This window comes from Atractosteus spatula, chromosome 9, assembly GCF_055471065.1.
Source record: "Atractosteus spatula isolate fAtrSpa1 chromosome 9, fAtrSpa1.hap1, whole genome shotgun sequence".
Classification (NCBI taxonomy): domain Eukaryota; kingdom Metazoa; phylum Chordata; class Actinopteri; order Semionotiformes; family Lepisosteidae; genus Atractosteus; species Atractosteus spatula.
The window spans coordinates 12,085,383-12,099,718 of NC_142714.1; the positions used below are offsets into that span (position 1 = coordinate 12,085,383).

At 38.9% G+C, this 14,336-nt stretch overlaps 1 protein-coding gene across 29 annotated transcripts in view; it reads right to left on the reverse strand.

The window, feature by feature from the left end:
• The window catches only part of evla (Enah/Vasp-like a), a 79,698-nt gene that overhangs the window by 20,302 nt on the left and 45,060 nt on the right, over positions 1-14,336 (reverse strand). For 27 of the 29 annotated variants that reach the window (XM_088925300.1, XM_088925299.1, XM_088925298.1 and 24 more), the window contains 2 exons: positions 6,812-6,980; positions 5,379-5,553 (listed from right to left, as the gene is read on the reverse strand). In XM_088925300.1, the coding sequence (XP_088781426.1) occupies positions 5,379-5,553; positions 6,812-6,980 (344 nt within the window). Of the gene's footprint in view, positions 1-2,454; positions 2,618-5,378; positions 5,554-6,811; positions 6,981-13,986; positions 14,086-14,336 lie in introns of those variants that run through there. The other 2 variants (XM_088925296.1, XM_088925290.1) reach the window with 2 other exon arrangements.

Sequence of the window (14,336 nt, forward strand, 5' to 3'; positions counted from 1 at the left end):
ATCTATTACCTACCTATATTGCCTTTACTATTACCTTTACTGTTCTTTTCAGTTTTTACCATAGAACACCACAGTCCATGTGGGATAAAGCAAGCAGTCTAAATGTTTGTGCATCCTCCCAGCAACTCCCAGCTGTTCCTGCTAGCTGTTCTACTGTATGCTAAATCAGGATCTCTGCAGGTACCCACCCATTTGTTTGCTTAGAGAAAAGTGTTGTGCCTTGGTACAATCCAGGAACATCTCATACCTTTGCATGAAGGCAGGTTACAATATAACATATCTGTAATGAATTTAAACAATTCTCTCGATTTCCCAGTCAGTTCTTAAACTCTGTACTGGGGCTGGGTAAAGTCTTAGTGAGGAATGCAGGAGTTTCTCTATAACAGAGAAGCACTGTGCAAAACAAAATCCAAAACACAAAAGGAATGTATAACTTATTAAACACAGGCTTTTGTGGTTCAGAGATGGAGCACTAGTAAGAATGCAGCTCTCTAAGCAGCAACTGAGCCGAAGCAGCCTCCTGCCATGAGCACTGTGGTCAGCCAGGATTTAAAGCTAGACTTTTGGAGCCACCCACAATCTGAAGCCAGAGCACTGCCAACACTACTGAACAAAAAACTAGGCCTGTAAACTAGTCCTTTTTGAATGTACACTCTGGACAGCTTGGTCCATCACACAAATTTGTTGTCACCATCACCTTCAAAACAAAAGTGAAGCTACATAAGAACAATTCACTGGCATAAGTTCTCTTCTTTAAAGAGCTTGTCTGATTACAGTTTATCCAGAGAAGACTAAGACTTTATACAATCACTGTAAGAGAGCTAAAACAAGAAGAATCTGAAGTTCTTATCGAGCCATTAATGCACTTTGATCTCCACGTGATCTCTCTCAAGAAGGAAGGCACACACCAATTTGTACCTTCCACACACATCTTACAGGCTGTCAGTGTAACAGCCTGTTCCACAGCTATGTGTGGTAAGTGCAGTGGCCTGAGAGGGATGTAACATAGACAGAGAAGAGAGTAAGAAAGAGAGGAAGGTTGGGGAGCAACTTCATCTTTATCCTAACAGGCAGTGAAGATCTGAACTGAAATCCATCCATCACCTATGCTCATCACTATCTTTGCCCACGAAGAAGCCAGCCATTCCCTCAGTGTGCATTTTACAATGAAGCTGAAATCTTCATGGATAAAGAAGGGAAACAACTTAATTGTGTATGTGTCTGATGAATTCTCTGCGTTATTAAGTTGTTAAAAGGGCCCTGTCTTAGTTTGTACAGTGTGGTCTGTGGTTTCTTACAGTTACTGAATATAATTTAGTTCACAGAATTATCCTGTATACCAGTTTTCAGAAAACAACCAGTTTGCAGTACAAAAAAAAACTTTGAACATTTCTCTTATTTTTTTTATCTGCCACAAGCAATGTCTCAATTTTGTACAGAAAAACAAGCACACTGCAATATTAGATGGATCTTCTATCTTTAATGCAGCACAGGTGTCACAGAGATGCCAGAAAGATATACTGTATAATGAGACTTAAAAAACTGGAAACGTGTTTTTGTTTATGCTAAGAAAATGAAAGCTTAACGGGTGTTATTATAACAGCAACTAGACACTTTCAGGACAGTTAAGAAAAAATATGTATATTATATATATTGATTATGTGGTGAAGGAGAATTGAGAAGTTTCAAGAACCAAATAGAAAAACTGAAAGCAGTGAAAGGTTATCATCATTTCAGCTATGTAAGTGAAGAACAGTAAAATTTGGATTTGAAAATTCAAATCAAGTAAGTTGAAATGTTTGCTGGACACAAGAGGAAATCATGGCACTTCTCCACTAGAGGCAAGTAAGCTAGTGAGAAGAAGACAGTTGTCCCAGATTGGCTGACCAGTTGTAAGGTGTTATTTCCATGGTGAATTGGTCATAAAGGAATAAGGTCTGCCTGGAAGTTTCATGATTTCATCCTGGCTGAGGGGAGGTCATTCTGCACCCTCCTGGGAGATTGGTCCTGACTGCCCCAGCATCAAGACGCATGGCAAAGGGCCTTCCTCTCTTTGATTCTGCTCAAATATCTCTAGTTACATTTATAAGCATGTTAAAAAGAATGCAGAAAAACACCTGGATCATGAAGCAACTTTAAAGACTGAATCTTAAGACTCCAGAGTAACAGGAGAGTTTGCACAGCAATACCTTATGCGACCCCGTGCATGTTTAGCCTTTTATGAAATGTGCTTAGAAAACAATTTGAAAAACCAAATGCTTCCCTCTCACTGCCAAAAAAGCAAATCAAATTCCAACATCATGCTCTCCGGTTTGAATTAATGAGGATAACAAAAAGACACACAAGTAGTGCTTTCACCATGCAATAGACCAAATACAGGCTTTGCTGCTTGGTAAAAGAATTGCTGTCCTCTTATCGCATGAACATTCTTGTACATTTGTTTGCAGTACTTACTAATGATTTTTATAACAGCCGAACTGACTCTTCTGGACTGCGCTGGTAGAAACTGCTGGCCAGGCATCTTGGGTTTGTGTCTTGTAAAAGTGGAATTTATTATGACACGGTTGATGAAGCTGCTCCTTCAAGCCAGAGCCTGGCAGGGGATGGCGACACGTGATCGTTGCCTGTCTTTCCAGCATTAGTGAGTGAGGAGGACTCACTGGGGTCTAGAGCTGACGTGCGCATCAGGCGACAGAGAAGGGGAACGTGTGGCTAAGGCAGCGGGAGACACGGCTCGCAGTGTACGGTGCCCCACGCAGCCCAACCTGCTTTAGCCATCCCCACATTTTAAAAAAAGAAAAAGAAAAGCCCAGCCTGGAACAGCAGCCGAGGCTGCAAGACTCAATGGATATTTTAGCCTGAGGACTTGACCAATGAGAGCGGTAGAGACTGGGCCTATTGACACTGGCGCCCTCCCCCCCTTCCCGGACCAAATAAGTACCAGGGCAAGCTGCAGTGAGGGACTGAAACCGGAGAAGAGGTAGCTCTGGACGCAGACGGGCCATGTGTCACTTGTCACATTAGAGTGTAGCTGGACAGCACAGAAACTGGATCACATGGTCAGTTTGGACTGGGGATTTAACAGGTTGCTCTGTGCAGCCCCAGGTCTGTATGTAAGTGGTGTCAGCTTTCTGCACTGTGGTACTCTTTATACCTATCCATCTACAGTTTTTCATCCTCTGTAATATTCGATTCAGTGAAACAACTCTTGGAAGGTGAGAGAAAACATCTTGTTTATTTTTTTCAAGTATGACTTCATTTTGCCAGCTCCTGTGAAATTAGCTTATGGCCAAACAATTCAAAGCTGCATAGCAGGGCATGTTTTAGTAGCTGGTGGGACAAAGTGTCACATCAAGAATACAGAATCTCTGGACAATATTCTTTGAACGCATGACAAGAGGAAAATGAGTGATGGAGAATATGAAGGTAGTGCGTGGTGATTGTGCTTTGTGATTGTGGTGAGCAGACTGGCTCTTAAACAGCAGGTTGCAGTTGAGACAAGTTCCAAAAAACTGTTGTACTTACTTACTGCATCAATTCCGGTAGATGTTTAAAGAAAAGTTATGCACAGAACAGGAAAATGCAAATATTCACCCTTTTAAATGAAATGGACGACTGCTCGTTTGATCTTTTCCAGATACACAGTGCTAAGATGAAAAGAGCTGAAGCAGAATTTTCATTAAAGAGCTTGATGAGAAGCAGAGGCAGATTTCCATTATAGTTCTACTACTGTCACCTAAGTAGACAGAAGCTGTTTTTGTTCCATCTCCCTTTCATAATTGTCAAGCAAAGATGGATTTGTTTAAAGTTTTAACACAGTGCCCAAGGGAGTGTTCTTCAATGTCACACATTAATTAAAATTCCCAATAACAGAAAAACACAGTCTGCTATTAATAAGTTATAACTGAAGATCTTTTTTCAGATCGGCTATTAAGACGGTATGTGTGAGCTTAGTCAGGGAGAGCCTTACTGCAATGTGGTGTGCAGATTGATTGCTTTTCAGTTATCATCTACAGACCAATTAAACCTTTGTATATACATGTGTGGAAATGGCATCCAACAGACAGAATCAAGAAATATCTTCTCAGCACAGTGAGAAGCTGTTAACTATTATATTATTCAATAAATACAATTTTTTAAATGTGAACATATCAATTGGTTCAATTTTTCACTTTTTGTCTCCTGAAATTTTGATAAAACTCGGATGCCTTTGCCTCAAGCTTCTTGAATTGCTGATTCTAAAATCCAACTTTTAACTTTCCTCTGAGGGAGGATTTCAAGCACACGTCATGACTACTAAAGATAATGTCACCCGAAGAAGGCACCATAGCCGAAACGTTGTGTTTTCTTCTCTTTTCAGCATGGAATAAACCTATTACTTGTTCCTTTGCAGCCTACACATGCTGACGCAGCTACCCACCTGAACTACTGAAGATAATGTCAACCTATAGGGTCTCACTCTAAACATCACTTTTAAATAATATTCAAACACTTCTGCTTATTTTCGATAGGGGGAGTTGTAGCTTAAAATGTTAATACACTCCAGCACTGAAAATAAAGAAGGGTGACTGTATCCAAGAATATCATAACAAAATGCAATTGTTTCAAATCTGCAATATGTTCTTTTTGAAACCCTTAACTGGACAACTTAAGATAATGATGAAAAACCATGACATTCTTTTTGAATAAGCTCTTCCATTGTTAAATAATTGTCTTAAATTCCTACTGACACACATTAGAGATTGTTTTGGGAGAATTCTGTTTAACCATTGAAGTGCATTCCCACAGGGACAAACAAACATTTAGTGAAAAATTTATTAGAAATTAGCACTATATTTAGACTAACAAAATAATTAAAAAAACGTTTGTGGTATTGGCTTTTGCAATCATCCAATTATTTTTAAATTAAATCAAACTGTATATATAAGCAGGTCAACAATGGACGGAGAATGTGCAACAGAAAGGCCTAAAAAGGAGGTGCAATAACAGCCAACCTCCCAACAGAGGGAGCCAAAGGCACCAAAAGATCTGCAAATAAGTTCACTGGGTGCCAGTTTAATAATTCATAATAGTATTGGTGACAGGGAAGAAATGCAAATTCTCACATGGGTTAAATTAGTAGAATTTTGGTATATAAGGGACTTGCATGGCAGCAGTAGGAAATGTGTTGAAAGGATCGAAAGCAGGCTTAAACGACTGGATTAGAGGTTGATTGAGATAGTTTTGGTTGACATAGCTGAGTACCATAATGCCTGCTGGACTTTACTATAACGGTTTTGTGTACAGATGCGATCTCCCTTGCCAAGAATGGGGTTGGGTCTGTTACTGTGTTTAATGAAGAAGCAGCTGAAGAGAGAGCTACTGATAAGGGTCCTCACCTGCATCCTGTGACAGCACGTTCAGGGCGAAGAGCATGGCGTTGGAGAAGGTGGTGGCTTCCTCCTTGCTGGCGAAGTTTAGCCCATAGACCTGCCGGGCATCGCGCCACTGGTGGAAGGTGGGTGTGGCCTGGTTGTACTTCAGTCCTTTAACAATTGAATAATTTATAACGACCTGCAAGCAAAGGGCAGCTGGTAGTCAAAATCCAAGGTTTCCATGTGCATCGCAATTGGCTAGGGTACTAGGTTCACCAGAAACCTGACTTGTGTTCAGTTGCAGAAAGTCTTCCCAGAAGACTTCATACATCAAAGGCCTGGTGTAAAAAAAACTGAAGACTATGATCCTAGTTTGAAGACTATCCATAGGATTGTTATATTGCTCTACTTCATATATGTTAGAATTTTACCTTAACTATGTACTGTATTAAGGGTTTTCCTTCCTCTATATAGGATCTCCAGTTTGTATCGGACACACTAACTTCATTCAGTTAGCCAAGCGTGGCTTCATCCTCTGTATGAGTGGCTGTGATTCCATGTGAAGAAAATTTAATTTCAATTGGTATACTGCAAGCATAGCACACTGCAGCCAGGAAGAGTTCATTATGCACTCCCTCCAAAACAAAGTCTTTACACAGACCTTCACAAGTCCTAGTCTTTCCCCCATACAAGGATTTTTAAAAATTTTTCATTTGCCCTTAATTCCCCATTCTGTGACATTTTTGGGTGTTGTGTCACAATTGGCTAGAATTTTTCAGTTGTCTTCAGGAATAATTTAAATTATTCACAAATGTATATTCCTAAATGGTTACTATTTACACTTCCAACATGGGACAAGCTGCTACTAATGTCAACTAAAATAAAATACCTGACTTTACCTTTGGAGTCCCTAGCTCCCTTTCAACTCTCAAACCTATCTTTGTGCTCTAGTGTTCCTTGAGCAGCAAAAGCATCTGAGATTCAGATTTTCCTAACAGCCTCTTTTATACCTTGAAAAGGAATCACCCACAGCTGAGCCTCAACACACAGGACTCCAGCTAATCAGTCTTCCCTTACCTGCCTGGAAATGTAGTATCGTCACTGGAACAGGACAGAGGAAAATGCAGACTTTAGCAGACAGAATTATCATGGAATAATGCTTCCCAAAACTCTTGATCCAAAATATATTTACTTTATAACCCTGCCCTGCATTGACACAATCCAAATCTCTAGTACAGAGACAATAAACATAGTATGTTCCAAATCTGGTATTTCATTACATAATAGAATAAAGCAGCAGCAGTAGGTACAATAATTGAAGAGCTAAACTCATTTTGAGGTGAAAAGAATTTGGAGGTCCAGAGGCTGAATACTCCTGCCCTAGTGCTGTTTGTAATAGGAGTGCCCTGTTGTACCCATGCTCATAAAATGGTGCTCAGCTGCAGTGCTTCTCTCACCTGCTGGTCCTGCAGTTTCACGCCCACCACGCGGAAAGTGTTGTTGGCAGTGTTGTGGTAGATGTTGATTCGGCTGAATCCCTGCTGGCCCGGCTTAATTGGCACCCATTTCTTGCTGGTATCATCGTAGACCATCACGGAGGCCCTGGCCTGGCAGATACTCTGTTCACTGCAGGGGCAGATACAACACATCAATAAAATCCTTTGAAAATAAAATTATATAATGCCTTATTACAAGGCAGTTATGAAAGACTGTTTCTTATAAAGATGACATGAAGTTAGCCTTATTTATAGTTTCATTCTATATTGATAATGAATGCAGATACATTTAGGTAGTTGCACATTCACAGAGGTTGGAGATGTGCCTAATATAAAATAAATAAAGGAGAATTCTGCATTTACATACAAAGGAAATACTCCATATTTGGAACATGCACCTTTCAAGTACATATGTGATAGGTCACTTTTAAATTGTTAATTTGTTGTATAAAAGTACATGAATGATTAACTGAAGGCTTAAGGATTTTATATACAGCTAGGCTGAAATATATGCTGGAATAAAATTTCAAATTAATTTTAGAAAAAGGATATTAATCTGGTCATACATAATGACTCTGTGTAGCCTTTACTCTTTCTCTGGTTAAGCACCATTGACCTTAGTGTGATCTCCATTCGTACCCAGCAGTCCTGCATCACAGTACAAGCAGCCCCCTTTCTGTGCCCCCTTTAATCAGCTCCTGTTCCCTTTGTCACATACAATCACGGAGTAATTACAATAATAATCTAAGCAGCTGCCCCCTCCACTTGACAAGAAATGCGTGCTAATTCCAAGAGGGCTCTGTCATTGCTGCTTTGTCTGGGGCATCTGCATCCTGCTCCTAACAGCACACGGCAATTAAAAACTGGCAGCGCACAGAAACTGCACATTACAGAACTACAACAACAACAAAGAAATGTCGTGCGTTCTGATAAATGAGGGAGGGAATCTAATTTTAGTCTCTCAGGAAAAGCTTTTAGAAGTTTCGATGTTTGGATTTAAATATTGCCATGGCTGTAGAAGTCTCCCCCCCCTCCTTGTAGCACAGTGCTCTCTGCTTTTGTCCTGTGGAGCTTCACGCACGTGGCCAAGTCAATCGCACTGTTGCTATGGGATGTGTCAAAAGTCAGACTCCTCATGCTTCCAACTAAGCCTGGGTCTCAAAAGTTGTCGCTAGGCATTTTGACTCTTCTGCGCATTCCCACTTGCGAAACACAAGTGAGAAGGCCAAGGCATTTATTGACCTGCAGGAGGCCAAGAGGCAACAAATCCCAGGAAATGTATGAATTTACAATTTATTGTCCTAGTAGTCAGTCGACAAGAAGACGTAATAGCTCTTTAATCTGTAGATTTCAGAGGCCTGACGTTTCTAATAATTGTTAGGCATCCAACAGCCACAGCTGGCTCATGTGGGAAAGCTGGATCATGTACCGGACAAGTGTGAAAAGCTGCCAGAACCCACTACTGTAAATGCTTTCTCTTCAGAAAGAGGATGCAAACAAGTGCTCTGTTGTGAAACTGTATATAATATTGCTGCAAACCACTGTTTCTGTAGCCTGGACATTTGAAACACCTGGGGTGGGGGGTGAGGCAGGGGTTTTATTACCCACCCTGGTGATTTTAACTACAAAAAAAAATTAACAAGGTCTCATGCTGTATGACCAATGGGCTACTAATAGCCGAAAAGACGGGCAGTACTGTAAAGGAGGAAGTTTGAAAATACAAAGAGGCAGACAGATGGGTAAAAGAAGAAAGCCAGCTGCGATTAGAGAATTGATTCATTTTGAAAGTAGTAATAATTATTTCTTAATTTCTTGCATTTACATGCATTTACATGCCTTTTACTCCAAAGGATCATAAAGCTCTTTACAAAAACTAGGGGACACCTCATCTACTACTGAAGTCCAACACCCACCTAGGCAATATAGATTGAAATAGATATATAGGTGGAGACATGAGAAACTGCTTCACTAGTTGAATTTAGGGGGAACTATGCAGTGGGTAAGCCACACTATGCAGGCCAAGAGCAGAACTTAACCTTCACCTCAGGGTTAATAACCCTAACCTTTTTAAAAGTGCCACGAGATATTGGATGATCAAGAAGTTAGCATGTCTATTCTGAAGGGATGACACATCCTACAGTACAGTGTCCCCTATCACCCTGCTGGGGCATTAATTTTAAAAATCCCCTGTCACCATGCTGGGGCATTGATTTTAAAAGCAGTCCAGATGAAAGAGTGCCACCTACTGGACAATATGCAGCAGCACACATTGAATGACGACATAACGAAGACAACAAGGACAGATAAATCATTTAATTCATTTACTGACAATTATTCTAACTTTGATAACCCAATACTGAGAAAGTCTCTTTGCAAAGATTTGAACAAGACTTAACGCTTATGCCTCCAGAGTCAATAAAAATAAAATTACTTGTGACTTAGAAATGCAACACTTCCCTTAAACACATAATCAGTTTTACTTTAAATTACATGACACAGATCACACATAATTGTCAAAATATATTGGTAAGATGGTAAAACATATTACTGAGGTGAAAATAAGTGACACAAACTTCTACAGGTACTTTGTATAAGTACTGAATTATGTAGACAGAGAAAATCAGTGGAATCAGTGGTTCACTGGGGTCTGCATGCTTAGACAACATAATTCATACTCCAAAAAAATAGCCGCTAAAGAGAGACTAGTGACTTTAGACTAGTGTCTAGTGTCTAAAGCCGTAAGAAAGATGTAAGTTTAGGTAGGATTGTGCTGTGCTAATATCTTGCTTTTCATTAAAAAAACTGTTAGCAAGGCTGTTTTAGTGAACAACAATGAGAAAGTAATAATTCTCAGACTGAAAAAAAAACAGTGTAGAAATCTTTGCTCAGCAATAGTAAAGGCAGTTGGGTGAGAAGATCGATATTCCAGATTATTATAACCCTTGTGGTAGCCTTCTGCTTAGTGCAGTTAAGTACTCTATACACATTATACGTATGGATTATACAGTATATGGGTTATTCATTACATTAAGTAGTGCTATATGAATGTAATACAAATTACAGTGAAAGAACAATATTAAAATAAAATGAGAAAATTACATAGTTAACTTGATATAAAAGTTACATCCATCCTATTCTTAAAGTCTTGGTTATTTTTCTATAAAAATGCAACTCTCCCCATAGTTCCAATGTACTTCACTGCAGGCCCTTCAGACTCTTAATGATTATCGATCTGATGGCGAATCTACTGAATTAAATAATTACACAGCGACGGTAACAAAGTTTGCTGTGCATTGGAAATCCCTTGATTCTGTTGATAAACCACAGCAGTTAAACTCCTTGTTACAGTAGATAGTACATACTGTATATGTTGGGTTGCTGGTCAGCTGCTAAGACACCTTACTAATTAAATGTAACAATACATACAAGTTTCTGGCACACAGCAATCTTATATATAATGACAACAGTTTTCTGCAATGGATGCTTATGGTATCATAATTCTGAAGAATGTTTTTCATCCTATACAACTAAGGGCTTCTTAAAACCCTGCTGTGACCTATAAATCGAGGTCTCTTGTCTGAACCACCACAACCTGTAAAAATTCGTTGACGTTTCAGCTTGTTGCTTGAGCCGTCTGCAGCACCAAGTGTTATAAAAAGGGGGCTGTCAGCTTTCCTAATGCTGTTTTATGCTGGTGTGATTATGCTTCATGTGGTTAAGTGTCTGAAAACTCTTTTCTCAGAATGCCTTTTGCTGAATGCAGGGCTTGACGTTTCGAATTCTGAAAACCACAAGCACAAACATTTCAAAGGTGACATTAAGCTGGGTGCAGTATTTTAGCTAATTTCCATTCCATGTCCGTTAGTAAAATGAAGCAACACGTCGGAGTCATGCTTAAAACCACACAGCTCAAATCAATAAATCATCTCTGAGCTCCTGGTTTTAAATCTGGACTGGATGTACTGATTCTACAAGAAATTCTGCTCTAGTCCTTTCTCAGTGGTGAGGGCATTTGAGGATTACATTGACCCATGTATTGTCCATACATTGGGAAGAAGAACTATGGATCTATTCACCATACTTCTCTAGAATGCACTACTTATTGAAGTCTAGCTTATCATATAGAGAAATCTGTGGAGTAAAAAGAAATACACAGTAAAAACTCTGATGACAAGTTTTTATCAGTTTCTCTGATGTAAAGGTAATGGATGAACAAGTCTTAACCAGGACAATTGCATCACTTGCTATAAAGCTTTTTAGTACTGAATTAAATTATTTCAAATTATAGATTTTATCACAAAAAAACAGGCAGTGTCTAATATTCACACAGATACAAACCTGACAAAATACAGCTAACACATTTGTCAGTCATGGTAATTGAACGAAAGCGTACCGTGAGAAACAGCTATCTTGATTTGACAGACTAACTTAATGAGTAGCAAATTCAAGTGGTAACACATTTTTTTCCTTGGGCACAAAAAAATCTTAATTTATGTTTTATTTGTGTAAGAACATTTTTTACATTGTCTAATGTGATGCCTACAGGACCCCCCCACTTCTGCCAAATTAAAATCTGTGCCGTTGTGTAGAGTAGCACTAATGACTCTGGCCTTTTGACTGGAAGGTTGCAGGTTCAAGTCCAGGGTGGGACACCTCTGCTGTCCAGTAAATGCTTTGGCAGATTACTGTGCAAGAGAATGTGTTCTAAATAAATAAGAGATGTACTCAGACAGAGGCAGTCTCACCTATGTAAGCTCCGTGTAACAGATTTCCTCAGCGTAGCAGATGCTGAGCTCTTTGACGGGAATACAGAGTGAGTTAGAAATGGCGCACAGCCACCTGGGAAGCTTTGTGATTGGCATCTATGTGTGAAATACTATTAAGATGTCTTTGAGATGAGACAATATTTTCCCCCTTGAGGGTAACAATGCTTCAGATCTTGCAATGTTGTTTGACATTTTCTAATGGCGCTGCTCGGATGAGGTCTGCCACAGTCATGTTTACTCAAGTACTTCCAGTTCTGATACTTGTTAATGTCCAGAACATTAAAAACACAGGCTTTTGTTAAGAACTCTTTGATGAAGCAAATATGACTATATTACAGGTTGGTATGGACAGATACCAGCCGTTGATGAAATAAGTGACTGGTGCTATTAGTCTCAACAGCTGCGTACGCAGAAAAAAAATGTTAGACTTTCTCAATAAAAACGGAAACAAAAATTCCAGTTTGGTAATTAAAAACTCAGAGCAGGAGGAAAACCAAAGTGATCCCAAGCCTAGGCCAAGAATGACAATTATTTCTCTTTTCATACAAAATCGTATAGTATACTGTATGTAGGAGATACACACATTAAAAAAACCTTAAGCAAGAAAAAGGTCAGAGTTCTTTGTAAAGCCCCTGTACTGGATCTAGGAGGAAAGTTTTCAGTAAAAATCTAACGTTTGCTGCACTGCATTGAAAAATTTCTATTTTCAGATGGCAAATATATACCTTTTTAGCTAGCCACCTTATCCATTTCTTTCTGATTTTGACTAGTTTCTTGCTTTTCAAGCAACTACAATCATTGTTTAAAAACATCAAGCAACTGTGAAACACAAAAAAGTAATGAATATTGGATTAATAAAGATTTAGTATTACAATTAAATGTACCAAACTTATTCTTGTTAACCATTGCTCTTTGCTCACAGCTCTCGTTTCTCTTGGCTTTCTGAATCCTGGCTGTTGGTCTAAGTCATCCCTAATTTTCAAACACCAAGACATGATCTATCTCTGAACCCTACGTTTCATCTCCCAAAGAAAATGGATACAGCTCAGCTCCAGCAGTAATTCACACATCAGTAAAAGTCCTCAAGCACATTGCGGGATTATAGGAACGCAGCTATTCCAAACAGTTTTTTAATTAATAATTTTCCTACTGTTTACCTAGTTTATGTACTGTAAATGTGCCAATACATTTGCTTAAAATCACATCAGCCACGTCACTAGTTTTACCCATGCACAAAAACACAGTGCCAATTGTTATTACATGAGCCTCTCCCATCTATGTCCTTCAAGATGCATCAACTGGTGACCCTGTGTTTCTGCATTGCCTGGCCACAGCAGACCCCTGATCTCAGTCAAACTACTGCATGTGGTGAGTATGGCATGCTTTCGCCAATAATATTCACACATCACACCCCATAATGGTTCATATATTTTCTAAAACCCCCCAAAACATTGTTTTTCTACCTGTCCATAGCTCGGTCTGTAATATCTATAATACCATAGATCAGATAGCTATAATCTGTCCACAAGCTGTATTATCTGGGACTGGTAATTTTGTGGGGAAAAAATAATAACACATTTTAGTACTGTATATAACCAGAAGACAGGTATTCAGAGCTCTAAGCTATAGTGATAAGTTTTTAGGAAGGGCTTTGGTTTACTTCCAGAGCGTCTTGTGGGTCTTCTGCATGCTTGATTAACTTGAGCTGCTATACTATGTTAAAATAACTCCACCACAGACCTGTTAGAGACTTTGCAAACAGAACATTGCCACACTGCTACTTTTGCGTCAGATGAATTAAGATAAAAATAAACCAAAAGTGAAGCACTGATATTGCCATTGTAGAGCCATGCTAACACATCGTTTTTAATTTATAAAAACATTTAATCATAACTGTCAAAGCAATAAGCTTACTAACAGATAGTGCGAATGTTAAACTAGGCATCTAGGTGCTGCTGCAAATAATATCTGATGTCTTGGAGTCAAATATCCCATTTCATTACATCAAATGATTTGGGACTGAAAACTGAATAAAATTCAGTAAAGCAGAATACCAGAGACTATTTCTCGCATTGAAATTAATTGATATATTTAACTGAACTTTTCAAAACTGCTCAGCATGTCAGTTCAACTACAGTTGCAAAAATCTTCAAACATTTACTTTTTCAGCAAAATGAAAACAAAATATGTTTCAACACTGTTGCCTTCCTACCAAAAGCACAAAAAAACAACAACAAACAAGAACAGTACTCTCACATGAATTAGATACTTGTAAATGAGGTTTGTCAGTTTCATGTCTAATTTCTGAAAAGGAATTAAGGAGTTAACAGGCTACTGTGTGACAAGTTTTTGCAAAGCATTTTAACTCACCCAGAAGATGCCATAACTCTTGTTCTGGAGAACAATGTTGTTTCTTACAAAGGGTATATATTAACAGCTGAATGAAACAGAGGTATCAGGATGGACAGGTCTTTGTGTCTTAATACATCTTGATAAAAGCACAACAATCACTTGTACAGTACTTAACAGGAAGTTCAAGGGAGAACAGGAAGCTGCTTTGGTTTAACTCGAAACTACTGGTTAAAAAAGGCTAAATCTTTCTATGGTTTTTGCACAGGCTGCAGTTTAACCAAGTGCCTATGCAGAAAAAAAGGTTGCATTATTAAAAAAAAAGTCATTCTGCATGATAAGATACAGATTTGTCACCAGAAGCTGTATTA